This window comes from Cricetulus griseus (assembly GCF_003668045.3).
Source record: "Cricetulus griseus strain 17A/GY chromosome 1 unlocalized genomic scaffold, alternate assembly CriGri-PICRH-1.0 chr1_1, whole genome shotgun sequence".
Classification (NCBI taxonomy): Eukaryota; Metazoa; Chordata; class Mammalia; order Rodentia; family Cricetidae; genus Cricetulus; species Cricetulus griseus.
In genome coordinates, this window is record NW_023276807.1 from 173,776,220 (window position 1) to 173,788,810 (window position 12,591).

Here is a 12,591-nt window from a genome sequence, read left to right on the forward strand (position 1 = left end):
AGACATAAAAGTCAAATCAAGAAGACTAGTATACTCTTTGGGAGACAAGTGAGCACCCCACCATTAAAAGCAAGGTGAATGAGTGCCTAGTGCATCCCCCTGTCTGCCATGGCCCCTTCAAACATGTGCTGTTTTCCAAAATTCAGTAGCTCCTGAATTCAGTGTTCTTTCAGGAGGAACCCTAGCTGTTTCCCTAGCCTCTTGCTCAGTGCTCTGCTGTGCTATTATCTGCCCTTCCACCTCCTCGGAACTTCAGCCACCCTGTCCTCCTTCCTCCTCAGAACCTCAGCCACCCTGTCCTTTTGCCTTCTCAGAACCTCAACCACCCTGCCTTCTCCTCAGAACCTCAGCTACCATGTCCTTGCCTTCTCCTCCTTTACTTTCCTTTTTGGCGGACTGTTTGTCCTCAGACCTTGCTTAATGTCCAGGCCCAAATAACTGTGACTTTCACCATTTGTAGGTTCTTTTACTATGTGCCATGCACCTTGTCTACGTACACATTCAGTAGGTGTCTGTAAGAATAGACTTGACTCTCTTAGAGCAGTAGAATTTTCAAGATCTTTACTATTTCCCATTTCTTGCCATACTTGTGAGTCTGATGGCAAATACATAGTGTTTACTGCTGACTGGTGAGAGTAAGAGTGATTGGATATATGGGCTGAATCTGCATCCTTTCTCTTTTATCCCTGCAGTGCTCAGAGCCTTGCACGTGCTCACAAGCTTTCTGTTGATTAACATCTCAAGCTCAACTTTTGAAGAGTTTTTTTTTTCTGTCACTATACTCATTTGTGTCAAGAATTTTTCATTTAGTCACTCAGAAAACATGTAGATTAACAAATATGGTTGTCATTTAGGATGGAATGAACAAAGAAGCAAGCTTCAAGGAGCCTATGACTGTGCTGTTTAGTTTTATGTCAACTTTACACAAGCTAAAGTCATCTAAGATGAAGAAACCTCAATTATGAAAATGCCTCCATAAGATCAGGCTGTCCACAAGCCATAGAGCATTTCTTAATTAATGATTGATGAGGGAAGACCCAGCCTATTGTGGGTAGGGCCATCCCTGGGCTGGTGGTCTTGGATTCTATAAGAAAGCAGACTGAGAAAGCCATGGGGAGCAAGCCAGTAAGCAGCACTCCTTCATGGCCTCTGTATCAGCTCCTACCTCCAGATTCCCACGCTCACTGCTTTTGATGATAATAGTTGTATTAACCTGTGAGCAAAATAAACCGTTTCATCCCGAAGTTGCTTTTTGTCATGGTGTTTCATCACAGCAATAATAACTTTTAAGACAATGACCTAGAGAAGGGTGTATGGACTAGCTATTCAATTGACAGCATAAGAATGTGAATCTCAGATGTTGGGAGAGGGAAGATTTTTTCTACGAATAATGGGATTTCATTTCTTTTTTTTATTTGAATTAGAAACAAGATTGTTTTACATGTCAATCCCAGTTCCCTCTCCTTCCCCTCCTCCTCTATCACCACCCCCCAACTAAAACCCTACCTATCACATATCCTTTCTGCTCCCCAGGGAGGGCGAGGCCTTCCATAGGGGGTCATCAGAGTCTATCATATCCTTTGGAATAAGGCCTAGGCTCACCCCTGTGTGTCTAGGCTCAGGAATGTCTTGGCTCAGGGAGTATCTCTCTATGTGGAATGGGCTCCCAAAGTCCACACCTATGCTAGGGATAAGTTCTGATCTACTACAGGAGGTCCCATAAATTTCCAAGGTCTCCTCACTGAAACCTACATTCCTGGGGTCTGGATCAGTCCCATGCTGGTTTCCCAGCTATCAGTCTGGGGACCAAGAGCTCCCTATAGTTCAGGTCAGCTGTTTTGTGGGTTTCACCAGCCTGGTCTGGACCCCTTTGCTCATGACTCCTCCTTCTCTGCAACTGGATTCCAGTTCAGTTCAGTGATTAGTTATGGGTGTCTGCTTCTACTTCCACCAACTGCTGGATGAAGGCTATAGGATGGCATATAAGTCAGTCATCAATCTCATTATCAGGGGAGGGCATTTAAGGTAGCCTCTCCTCTGTTGTTTAGATTGTTAGTTGGTGTCATCTTTGTAGATCCCCATACATTTCCCTAGTGCCTGATTTCACTTTAAACCTAAAATGTCCCCCTCTATTATGGTGTCTCCTTTCTTATTTTCTTCTATTCTTCCCCCTACTCAACCTTTCTACTCCCTCATATCCTCCTCACCCCTCCCCTTCTCCCCTTCTCATTCTCCTGGCTCCCTCCCCTCTCCCTCCATGCTCCCAATTTGCTCAGGAGATCTTGTCCCTTTCCCTTTCTCCAGGGACCATGCATGTCTCTCTTAGGGTCCTGCTTGTTTACTAGCTTCTCTGGCAGTGTGGATTGTAGGATGGTAATCCTTTACTCTATGTCTAAAATCTATGTATAAGTGAGTACATACCATGTTTTTCTTTTTGTGACTGGGTTACCTCGCTCAGAATGGATTCTTCTAGTTCCATCCATTTGCCTTCGAATTTCAAGATTCCATTGCTGTTTTTTTTTTCTGCTTAGTAGTACTCCATTGTGTAAATGTACCATATTTTCTCTAACCATTCTACCATTGAGGGGCATCTAGGATGCTTCCAGGTTCTGGCCATTACAAATAGTACTGCTGTGAACATCGTTGAACAGATGTCCTTGTTGTATGAATGTGCTTCTTTTGGGTATATGCCTAAGAGTGGAGTTGCTGGATCTTTTGGTAGACTGATTCCCATTTTCCTAAGGAGTCGCCATACTGATTTCCAAAGTGGCTGTACAAGTTGGCACTCCCACCAGCAGTGGAGGAGTGTTCCTCTTTCTCTACATGCGCTCCAGAATAAACTGTCATTGGTGTTTTTTATTTTAGCCATTCTGACAGGAGTAAGATGGTATCTCAGAGTGGTTTTGAGCTGGATTTTCCTGATGGCTAAGGATGTTGAGCACTTTCTCAAGTATCTTCCAACCAGTTTAGATTCCTATGTTGAGAATTCTCTATTTAGTTCTGCACTCCACTTTTTAATTACATTGTTTGGTGTTTTGGTGGCTAGCTTCTTGAGTTCATTGTATATTTTGGTGATCAGCCCTCTGTCAGATGTAGGGTTGGTGAATGTCTTTTCCAATTCTGTGGGCTGGCGTTTTGTCTTGCTGACTGTGTCTTTTGCCTTACAGAAGCTTCTTGGTTTCAGGAGGTCCCATTTATCCATTGTTCATCTCAATGTCTGTGCTACTGGAGTGATGTTCAGGAAGTGGTCTCCTGTACCAATTAATTCAAGGGTATTTCCCACTTTGTCTTCTGATAGGTTCAGTGTGGCTGGATTTATGTTGAGGTCTTTGATCCATTTGGACTTACATTTTGTGCATGGTGATAGACATGGATCTATCTGCAGTCTTCTACATGCCAGCATCCAGTTATGCCAGCACCATTTGTTGAAGATGATTTCTTTATTCCATTGTGTAAATTTAGCTTCTTTGTCAAAAATCAGGTATTCATAGGTGTATGAGTTAATACCAGGGTTTTCAACTTGATTCCATTGGTCTCCCTGTCTATTTTTGTGCCAATACCAAGCTGTTTTCAGGACTATAGCTCTGTAATAGAGCTTGAAGTCAGGGATGGTGATGTCCCGGGAAGTTCCTTTATTGTACAGGGTTGTTTTGGCTATCCTGGGTCTTTTGTTTTCCCATATAAAGTCAAGTACTGTTTTTTCAATGTCTGTGAAGAATTGTGCTGGAATTTTGATGGAGATTGCATTGAATCTGTAGATGGTTTTTGGCAAGATTGCCACTTTTACTATGTTGATCCTACCTATCCAAGAACATGGGTGATCCTTCCATTTTCTGGTAACTTCTTTAATTTCTTTCTTTAAAACTCAAAGTTCTTACTATACAGGTCTTTCACTTTTTTGGTTAGTGTTACCCCAAGGTATTTTATGTTGTTTGTGGCAATTGTAAAGGGTGATGTTTCTCTGATTTCTTTCTCCACCAATGTGTCATCTGTATATAGTAGAGCTACAGATTTTTTTGAGTTAATCTTGTATCCTGCCACTTTGCTGAAGGTGTTTATTAGCTGCAGGAGTTCCCTGGTAGAGTTTTTTGGTTCACTTATGTCAACTATCATATCATCTGCAAACAGTGAAAGCTTGACTTCTTCCTTTCCAATTTGTATCCCTTTGATCTCCTTTTTTGTCTTATTGCTCTAGCTAGAACATCAAGGACAGTATTGAAGAGATTTGGAGAGAGTTGACTGCCTTGTCTTGTCCCTGATTTTAGAGGAATTGCATTGAGTTTCTCTCCATTTAATTTGATGTTGGCTGTTGGCTTGCTGTATATTGCTTTTATTATGTTAAGGTATGTTCCTGTCATCCCTGATATCTCCAAGATCTTTATCATGAAGGGGTGTTAGATTTTGTCAAAGGATTTTTCAGCAGCTAGTGAGATGATCATGTGGATTTTTTCCCTCAGTCTTTTTATATGGTGGATTACATTGATGGATTTTCATATGTTGACCCATCCTTGCATCCCTGGGATGAAGCCTACTTGGTCATGGTGGATGATTTCTCTAATGCGTTCTTGGATTCAATTTTCCAGTATTTTATTGAGTATTTTTGCATCAATGTTCATGAGGGATATTGATCTGTAGTTCTCTTTTCTTACTTGTTTCTTTGCGTAGCTTGAGTATCAAGGTTATTGAAGCCTCTTAAAAAGAGTTTGGCAGTGACCCTTCTGCTTCTATTATGTGGAATACTTTGAGGAGTATTGGTATTAGCTTTTCCTTGAATTTCCGCACTGAAGCCATCTGGCCCTGGGCTTTTTTTGGTTGGAAGACTTTTGATAACTGCCTCTATTTCATTAGGGGTTACAGGTCTAATATCTGTTCTTGATTTAATTTTGGTAAGTGAAATCTATCCAGAAAATTGTCCATTTCCTTTAGATTTTCACATTTTGAAGAATTCAGGTTTTCAAAGTATGTCCTGATGATTCTCTGGATTTTTTCTGTGTCTGTTGTTATGTCCCCCTTTTCATTCCTGATTTTATTAATTTGCATGTTCACTCTCTGCTCTTTGGTAAGTTTGGATAAAGGTTTGTCTATCTTGTTGATTTTCTTAAAGAACCAACTCTTCGTTATATTGATTCTTTGTATTGTTTTCCTAGTTTCCACTTTATTGATTTCAGCCCTCAATTTGATTATTTCCTGGCATCTGCTCCTCCTGGCTTCTTTGTGTTCTAAAGCTTTCAGTTTTGCTGTTAATTCTCTAGTGTGATTATTCTCACATTTCTTCATGTTGGCATTTTAGTGCTTTCAAAGTGTCCTGTAAGTTTGGCTATGTTGTGTCTGCATTCTCATTGAATTCTAAGAAATCTTTAATTTCTTTTTTTGAGGGAAAAATTTTTTTTAAAGCCTTATCTTCCTCATTCAGAAATAAGATTTGGGTATGCTTTTGTAAGAAAACAATCAGGGAGAGTTTTTCGTCTTCAGAAGATATGAAGCAGAGTGTTTAGCATCATGGAAATAGTAAGTAGTGAAGTATAGAGGTGGGAAACATGTGCTCGGGGAACAGTATGTGAAAAGGAATGTGCAGAGTGGTGGGGAATGAAATTTGAGGGGTAAAACATTGTCAGACCTCAAGAACTCAAATTACCTCACAGTTATTTAGTCAGAAAGTATGGTGTAGACGGGGCTTCCTGTTCCACCTGGTCTCACCACCCTTCAGTCCCAAATAAACACACAGTCTTCTAATAATTATAAACTGTTTGGCAAATGACTCAGGCTTCTTATTGGCTAGCTCTCTCTTAATTATTAACCCATTTCTATTAAACTGTGTATTACTATGAGGCTGTGGCTTACCCATAATGCTTGGACATGTTACCCCTTTGGCAGCTACATGGCATTTCTCTCTGGACTCCTCTTCCAACATTCCTAGTCTGGTAGCCCCACCTATAATTCCTACCTGACTACTGGCCAATCAGCATTTATTTACCAACCATTAAGATAAACATATTCACAGCATACAGAAAGACCTGCCCCGTCAGTGTGGGGTGCTCAGGCAGGTGAATGTCATGATTATACTAGTTCCCCAAGGAGGTAACTCCAGAAGCTAGAGGTGGAATGAGTCAGAAATAGCACAGAAGGATTTCAATACAGGTTACCTGAAAGTGGATTCATTTTAACTTCAGCAATAAAATAGAACAACCAAAATTAGGATTCATAAGCAATGCCAGTGTGCTAGCAGTGAAAAGTCCTGTGAAGTACAGCTGTTCTTCTGGGCATCTGTGGGAAGGGTGCCTACAGAGTGCCTATGCAATGAATGGGAAACTTAGAGTGAACCTCAGCAGTCCAAGCTGAAGAAGTTCTTCAACCCTCACTAAAAGCCAGATGAGAAAGTCACAGCATATGTTTCTCAGTCCTGAAATCTCGATCTGTTTGTATATTTCACGGCATACACCTCACCCACAGTTTGTATATGCCTTGGTGTAAGTGCAGATGCCAAAGAGGGCTGGGTTGGGTTGCTGGAGAAAAAGCTCCATGTTTTCCAGTTTTACTAGAGTTTCTACTAAGGTCAGAGAGCAGCACTCACTCTTCAGTACACCCAGAGTACATACAAATCTGCACACTGGGAATGAAGCCTATAAATTAAAAACCCAGTAAACAGAGATTAGTCCATGAGGTAGGAAGTTAAAAACAACCTACAGGGGCCAGCAAGCTGGCTCAAAGTGCATGAACATATGCTGCTCTTGTAGAGGATGCAAGCTCAGTTACCACCCACTGCAGGGGGCTCACAACTGCCTATGACTACAGCTCCGGGGATACGAACCCCTCTTCTGTCCTCCAATGTCACATGTACTCATCACACACACACACAGACACACAGACACGCAGACACACACACACACACACACACACACACACACACACACACACACACACACACACACACACACACACACACACAATTTAGGAGCTTAAAAATGTTTTCTCTTCTAAATAAGTTAGAGTTACTTATCCTGCTGATATTCATTATTCATAGACATGACCATAGTTAAAGTCTTTCTATAAATTCTATTAGTGCATTTCAAGTTACCAAACTAAATATTCCTACCACATCTAAAAGTATCATTTCACCATTTAATTATGGACAGAATATATTGTATAAAAAAGAAATAAGAATATTTTAATATAAGTAGGGTCTTATTTGTTTCTAAATTATATTGCTTTAGCATAAATACCCTTTTATTTGCTCACAGTGTGTTTGTTTTTTTAAGACATTGATGAATTAAAAAATATAAACCCTAATGAATCTTAAGGTTTTATGATTTTAAAAGCTACTACCTTTAAGACTAAAAAAAAAATAAATTTATAATCAAGGAGTTCTTTTAGTCATGTTCAGCAGCTTTTATAATCCTTAAGTTGTGACCCAGACCCACACAGTACAATAAAGAGTAATTTTTAGAGTAAGCTAGTAATTCGAAATTAACTTGACTTTACATGGCTGTACTTTATGACCCTCCCTTAGGGGAAAGATGAACTGAGAAATGTTTACTGAGATATAAATGTCTATTTCTGTCTTCACTGCTTTCTCCTAGACTTAGTTCTTTCCAACACCTTTCCTCCTGTAGTCCCTTTGTTTAGCTTATCTTTCCTAAATAACAGCTTTTAGTAGCCACTCCTAAAGGGCTACTCAGGCTATGACTAATCCTTAGATGGATACCCAGTAGTTTAAAATGGTTGAGACCAGTGACTCCCAGGGAACATGGTGCTATCACCGAGTCCCAGGTTCTCCTTACAAATAGCTACAAGAGGAACATACAGAGGGTGAACACCACAGGGTGCTATAATGAGGTTGTCCTGAACTTGAGTGGAGCACTTGACAGCTCCACACATCTGAGCTTATGAACAGCAAACAATAGTTGACTAGACATATCTGGGGGTGGGGTTGAGGCAGGGTCTTGCTGTCTAGCTCTGGCAATACTCACATTCATGAGTATTGTCCTCACTAGGGTTTCTGTTGCTGTGATAAATATTGCCAAAAGCAGCTTGGGGAGGAAAGGGAATCCATCTTACACCTTTGTAGTCCATCTGGGGGAAGTCAGGCAGCAACTCAGGGAAGTAATCTGGAGGCAGGAACTCAAACAGAGGCCATGGAGGGGTGCTGCTTACTAGCTTGCTCCTCATAGCTAGTTCAGTTTGCCTTCTTATACAACAAAAGACCACCAGGCATGGGCCCTCCTACATTATCTAATCAAGGCCATACCCCATAGACTTGCCTTCATGCATATATATGTAACCAGTTTATTTTGTAGCTTTAGCTAAAAATGCCCCCCTTTAAGCAAATGAATTTATCTAGCATTCATATTTTTACATAGAATGGACTTAAATTACTAAAAAAAAAAATTGCTTTTCTGCTTTTCAGGTGAGATGTGTTTAAGCCCAGAGATTTCCTCAATACTTGATTTTTCTAGTATTAATTTTTTTAATTTTTTATTTAAATTAAAAGACAATTTTACATACCAATCCCAGTTCCCTCTCCGTTCATCCTCCCACTCCCCCCACCATCTCCCCATCCAGTCCCCTATCCCACCCCACATCCACTCTCCAGGGAGGGTGAGACCTCCCATGGGGGAGTCATCAAAGTCTGTCACATCATTTGGGGCAGAACCAAGGCCCTCCCCCCTGTATCGAGGCTGAGAGAGTATCCCTCAGTATCCCTCTATAGGGGGGCTCCCAAAGTCCATTCATGCACTAGGGATATATACTGGTTCCACTGCCAGCTGCCCCTTAAACTGCCCAAGCCCTCTCTCTAACTGACACCCACATTCAGGGGGCCTAGTTCGGTCTTATGCAGGTTCCCCAGCTGTCAGTCTGGAGTCCATGAGCTCAGGTCAGCTGTTCTCTGTGGGTTTCCCCCTCATGGTCTTGACCCCTTTGCCCATGATGCCTCCCTCTCTACAACTGAACTCCAGGAGTTTGGCTCAGTGCTTAGCTGTGAATCTGCTTCTGCTTGTTTGTTTAACTGACTAGTGCTGTATTTATAGTGGTGGTTTCAATTCTACCATGTTTCTAAACATTGGTAGCCTGGAATATCTGGTACTAAGACTGATTCTAATTGAGTTTTGTATTCACCTTATCCAGATCATTCCTCATCTATAATGTGCCCCAAATACAGCTTCATTTTCCAGAGACTTTGTTGCAGAATAAAGTTTTCATCATTAGCCACAGCTTCTGTGGTATGTTTTCAGATTTGTGTTCTTGAATGTTTTCTTACAAACATAGAATTTTAGTAACACTATCTTATTTTATACTAGGTAGCATTTATCTTCTGGTAAGTTATGTTTTTCAGCCCCTTGCACATTAATGTGAACTGTAATTATATTGTTGAATATGAACTAAGAGCAATAGATCCATGTGTTTTTCTTTATATTCTACTTTCTTCTGCCATTTTGAGGGTAATTTTCTCAATTAAAATTCCCTCTTCCCAAATATATCTAATTTTGTGTCAAGTTGACAAGAAACAACCCACACAAGTATTTTTAACCTGGAAAAACATAGAACAAGTTGAATGATGATAGTGGTTAACTTTACCTGATGATAGAGACTAGAATATAAAGTAGTACGTTGCCATAGTAGGTATGTTTCACATGGTCCCTTGCAAACACTTGCTCCACATTTAAAGAGTGTCAGTTATGTGTTTCTAAATGAACTAGTCAAATTTGAATATCTGCCCATTTGTGTGTTACATAATTACATATTTTAATGCTTGATAACTATTTCATGTTTATTAGAATCTCTCACCCATGAATCCAGAGCCTGTACCCCCCAGAGCACTTTTGATGTGGGTACATTAGGAAGAAACCCAAGAAATAATTACACTGAAGTAAGAAAAGATTGGCAAGTCCAGGCATGATGGAATTTTGGAAGGATTTGGAAGCTGACAGTTTAGATTTAAGGCAAGAGCCTGGTACCTGAGATACATGCTAGACTGGGTGGGTTTCGAGGAAGAAGTGGGACTTAAAATTCAAATCTGATGAGGGTGGCTAGGATAGAGCAGCATTAGGTAGGGCAGCAAGATGCAAGTGTTATACTATATGGCTAGTGCAGCGTGGTGAGGGCAGGGTCTTTTTCAGAGCTGTTCTTTCTCTCATACAGATACACAGAGGTGTTGTGGAGTCCAAATAGAAGAGGGGCTAATAGAGGGAGAATCCTAGACTCCAGCCCAAGTGAGTGGGTCAGCCTGCAGAGGACTAGGTACAGATGTGGGTCTCATGACAAATACAGAGGGCTCCTGTGACAGGGGTATACTAGAAACAGCCAGAAGACCTGGGCTCCTTAAACCATGGCTATCTAAAGTGGGAAGGAGCGCTGCTTGTGAGCGAGCAGGGGGTGTACTAGAAAGGCAGCCCTTAATGGTGGCTGAGCAGATGTCATGTCCTTTGAGAGGCTATGACCTCACTGTAGGAAAGTACATATGAAAATCCTGACTGAGAGATGAGTTAAGGGGCAACTCATGGTCAGTGTTCCTCTCCATGCTTTCTTTATGTAGTTTAGGGAATACATATACTCTAATAACTTTCTAAATTCCAAAAGATGCCACAGGAAATGCTGTTGATGGCAACAAACAAATGATAACACAATCTTTTTAGTCAGGAAAACTTGATTTTTAATTATTGTTTGTTCAAAGTATCCTGCAGTGGATAAGACTTTAGTTTTCTACACTGTTTGATTTCTTCCAAAAATTCCTCCCACTTGCCCTGACTTTCTAGGTGTATTTGGCCCGAAAGGAAGGATCATCTTTTGCTTATATTTCCTGGAAGTTTGAGTGTGGGTCAGCTGGCCTGAAAATAGATAACATTTCCATCAGAACGAGTAGCCAAAGCTTTGAGAATGGATCTGTGAGGTGGAAACTACGGTCTGATACAGCTCAAGTCAACCTGCTGGGAGGTGGGTGCCAGAGTACTCAACAGGCTGTGAGCTGCATGCATTGAACTGAGTTGTACCAAAGAGTTACTCATATTACTGTGGTAAAATATTTAATCTCATTTTGTATTAGACACATTGATGGGGGTTTTGTGTGCATGTGTGGTAAAACAAATGCAGGAAGAAAAATCATTTCTTTGCTCCAAAGGATAAATTTCTTCTGTAAAGAAAAATAATCTGCTTTGTAAGGGTTGATTTTTAACTTTGTCAGTCCTATAAGAAGTGCATTCCAAAACTCTTGATGTTTTTCAAATTACCAAAATTCAAGTGTAAATTCTTTTTTTCCCTCCAACAGATAAAAATCTACGTTCCTATAATGATTTTTCTGGTGCCACAGAAGTTACGTTGGAAGCAGAATTGAGCAGAGGACAGGGAGATGTTGCTTGGCAACATACCCAGCTGTTTAGGCAAAGCCTAAGTGACCATGGAGAAAATGGCTTGGAGATAATTATAGAACTCAGTGACTTCTGAAAGCCTGAACTTCAGGGAAAAGTTGACCACAATCAGGGACCGGCCATAGCCTCCAGTAGTGTGTTAGCTCAGTGCGCATCTAGTTGGCAGTTCACAACCCTGACCAACAGGTTTCTTTTGCTGGCTATACATCATGTAATCCTCATTAAAATATATCTTCATGGTATGGACCATAAGAAATCTTCAATTAAAAACTTACTTCTATCTGTGACTAGACTTTGGCATAAGATATTTGGCATAAAATAACCATATGAAATTCTAATCTAAACACTGTTAGTAGGGTTGTAAAAGAAAATAATGGTATTCATGATTAAATGCTGCTCATGACTGATAAAATCTGGGGCTATTAGTCACTTAACATTTTCTGATTAGATTTCCCTAACATTCTTAATTTGAATAAATATGAAAGTCAAGTATCTCTTTTAAGTTATATGCATGAAGGTTTCTATGATTGTAAATGTATGGACAGTTAAAAAATAAAGCAGTTTATTTTGTCTTAACATCTTGTCAGTGTTTATCTTGACTAAAACAGGCTTTTATGGGTACCATGAATATTGAAAACTACCTCAGTACACACAGGTTATGAAAACATTTAATATAGGTTAAAATAAAAGATACATTGTAAACGCCATAATGTATGGGAACTTTGGTAGCTTTGAGTTATGAGCTACCTCGAATAAAATATTCTTGACTTTGAAACTGTAGTGTATGAGAAAGTTAAGTAATGTGAATGAGATCTGAAGCTGTTGGACAAAAAGCAAATATAGCTTTGAGACATGCCTGAGCTACAGTAGCTCACCATGAATCTGTTTTTAGCTATAGGATTTAATGCCAAATAATAAAAAATGTTAGAATCTTGTAGAGAGAAAAACAGAAGAAATTATTAAACTTCATCTCTCCCATTTAAATCAGCATCTTTAGCTATTTACCAACTCTTAAATAGTAGGCCAACTTTTGAGAATTACTCCCTTGCTAAAAGGATGTATTTCTCTTTTTCTCATAAATATGTTCTAGCATAACCCTATATTTTAAAAACTTAGATAAACCGAATAAAGGAGGACCAAGAAAGAAATAAGGCTACACTTGGCTACATGAGACTCTGTCTTTAAAAGCATCTGCCTTGTTTAATTTTTAAATAGCCTATGTAACTAACTT

The 12,591-nt window shown here is 39.9% G+C and overlaps 1 protein-coding gene across 2 annotated transcripts in view; it reads left to right on the forward strand.

Moving 5' to 3' along the window:
- Ngly1 (N-glycanase 1) overlaps nucleotides 1–11,936 on the forward strand; it is a 55,387-nt gene extending 43,451 nt beyond the window's left edge. The window contains exons 11-12 of one of the 2 annotated variants that reach the window (XM_027389380.2): nucleotides 10,752–10,929; nucleotides 11,261–11,936. In XM_027389380.2, the coding sequence (XP_027245181.1) occupies nucleotides 10,752–10,929; nucleotides 11,261–11,436 (354 nt within the window). In that variant the 3' untranslated portion in view covers nucleotides 11,437–11,936. Of the gene's footprint in view, nucleotides 1–854; nucleotides 1,042–10,751; nucleotides 10,930–11,260 lie in introns of those variants that run through there. The other variant, XM_027389381.2, reaches the window with a different exon arrangement.
- Nucleotides 11,937–12,591: the final 655 nt, after the last annotated feature.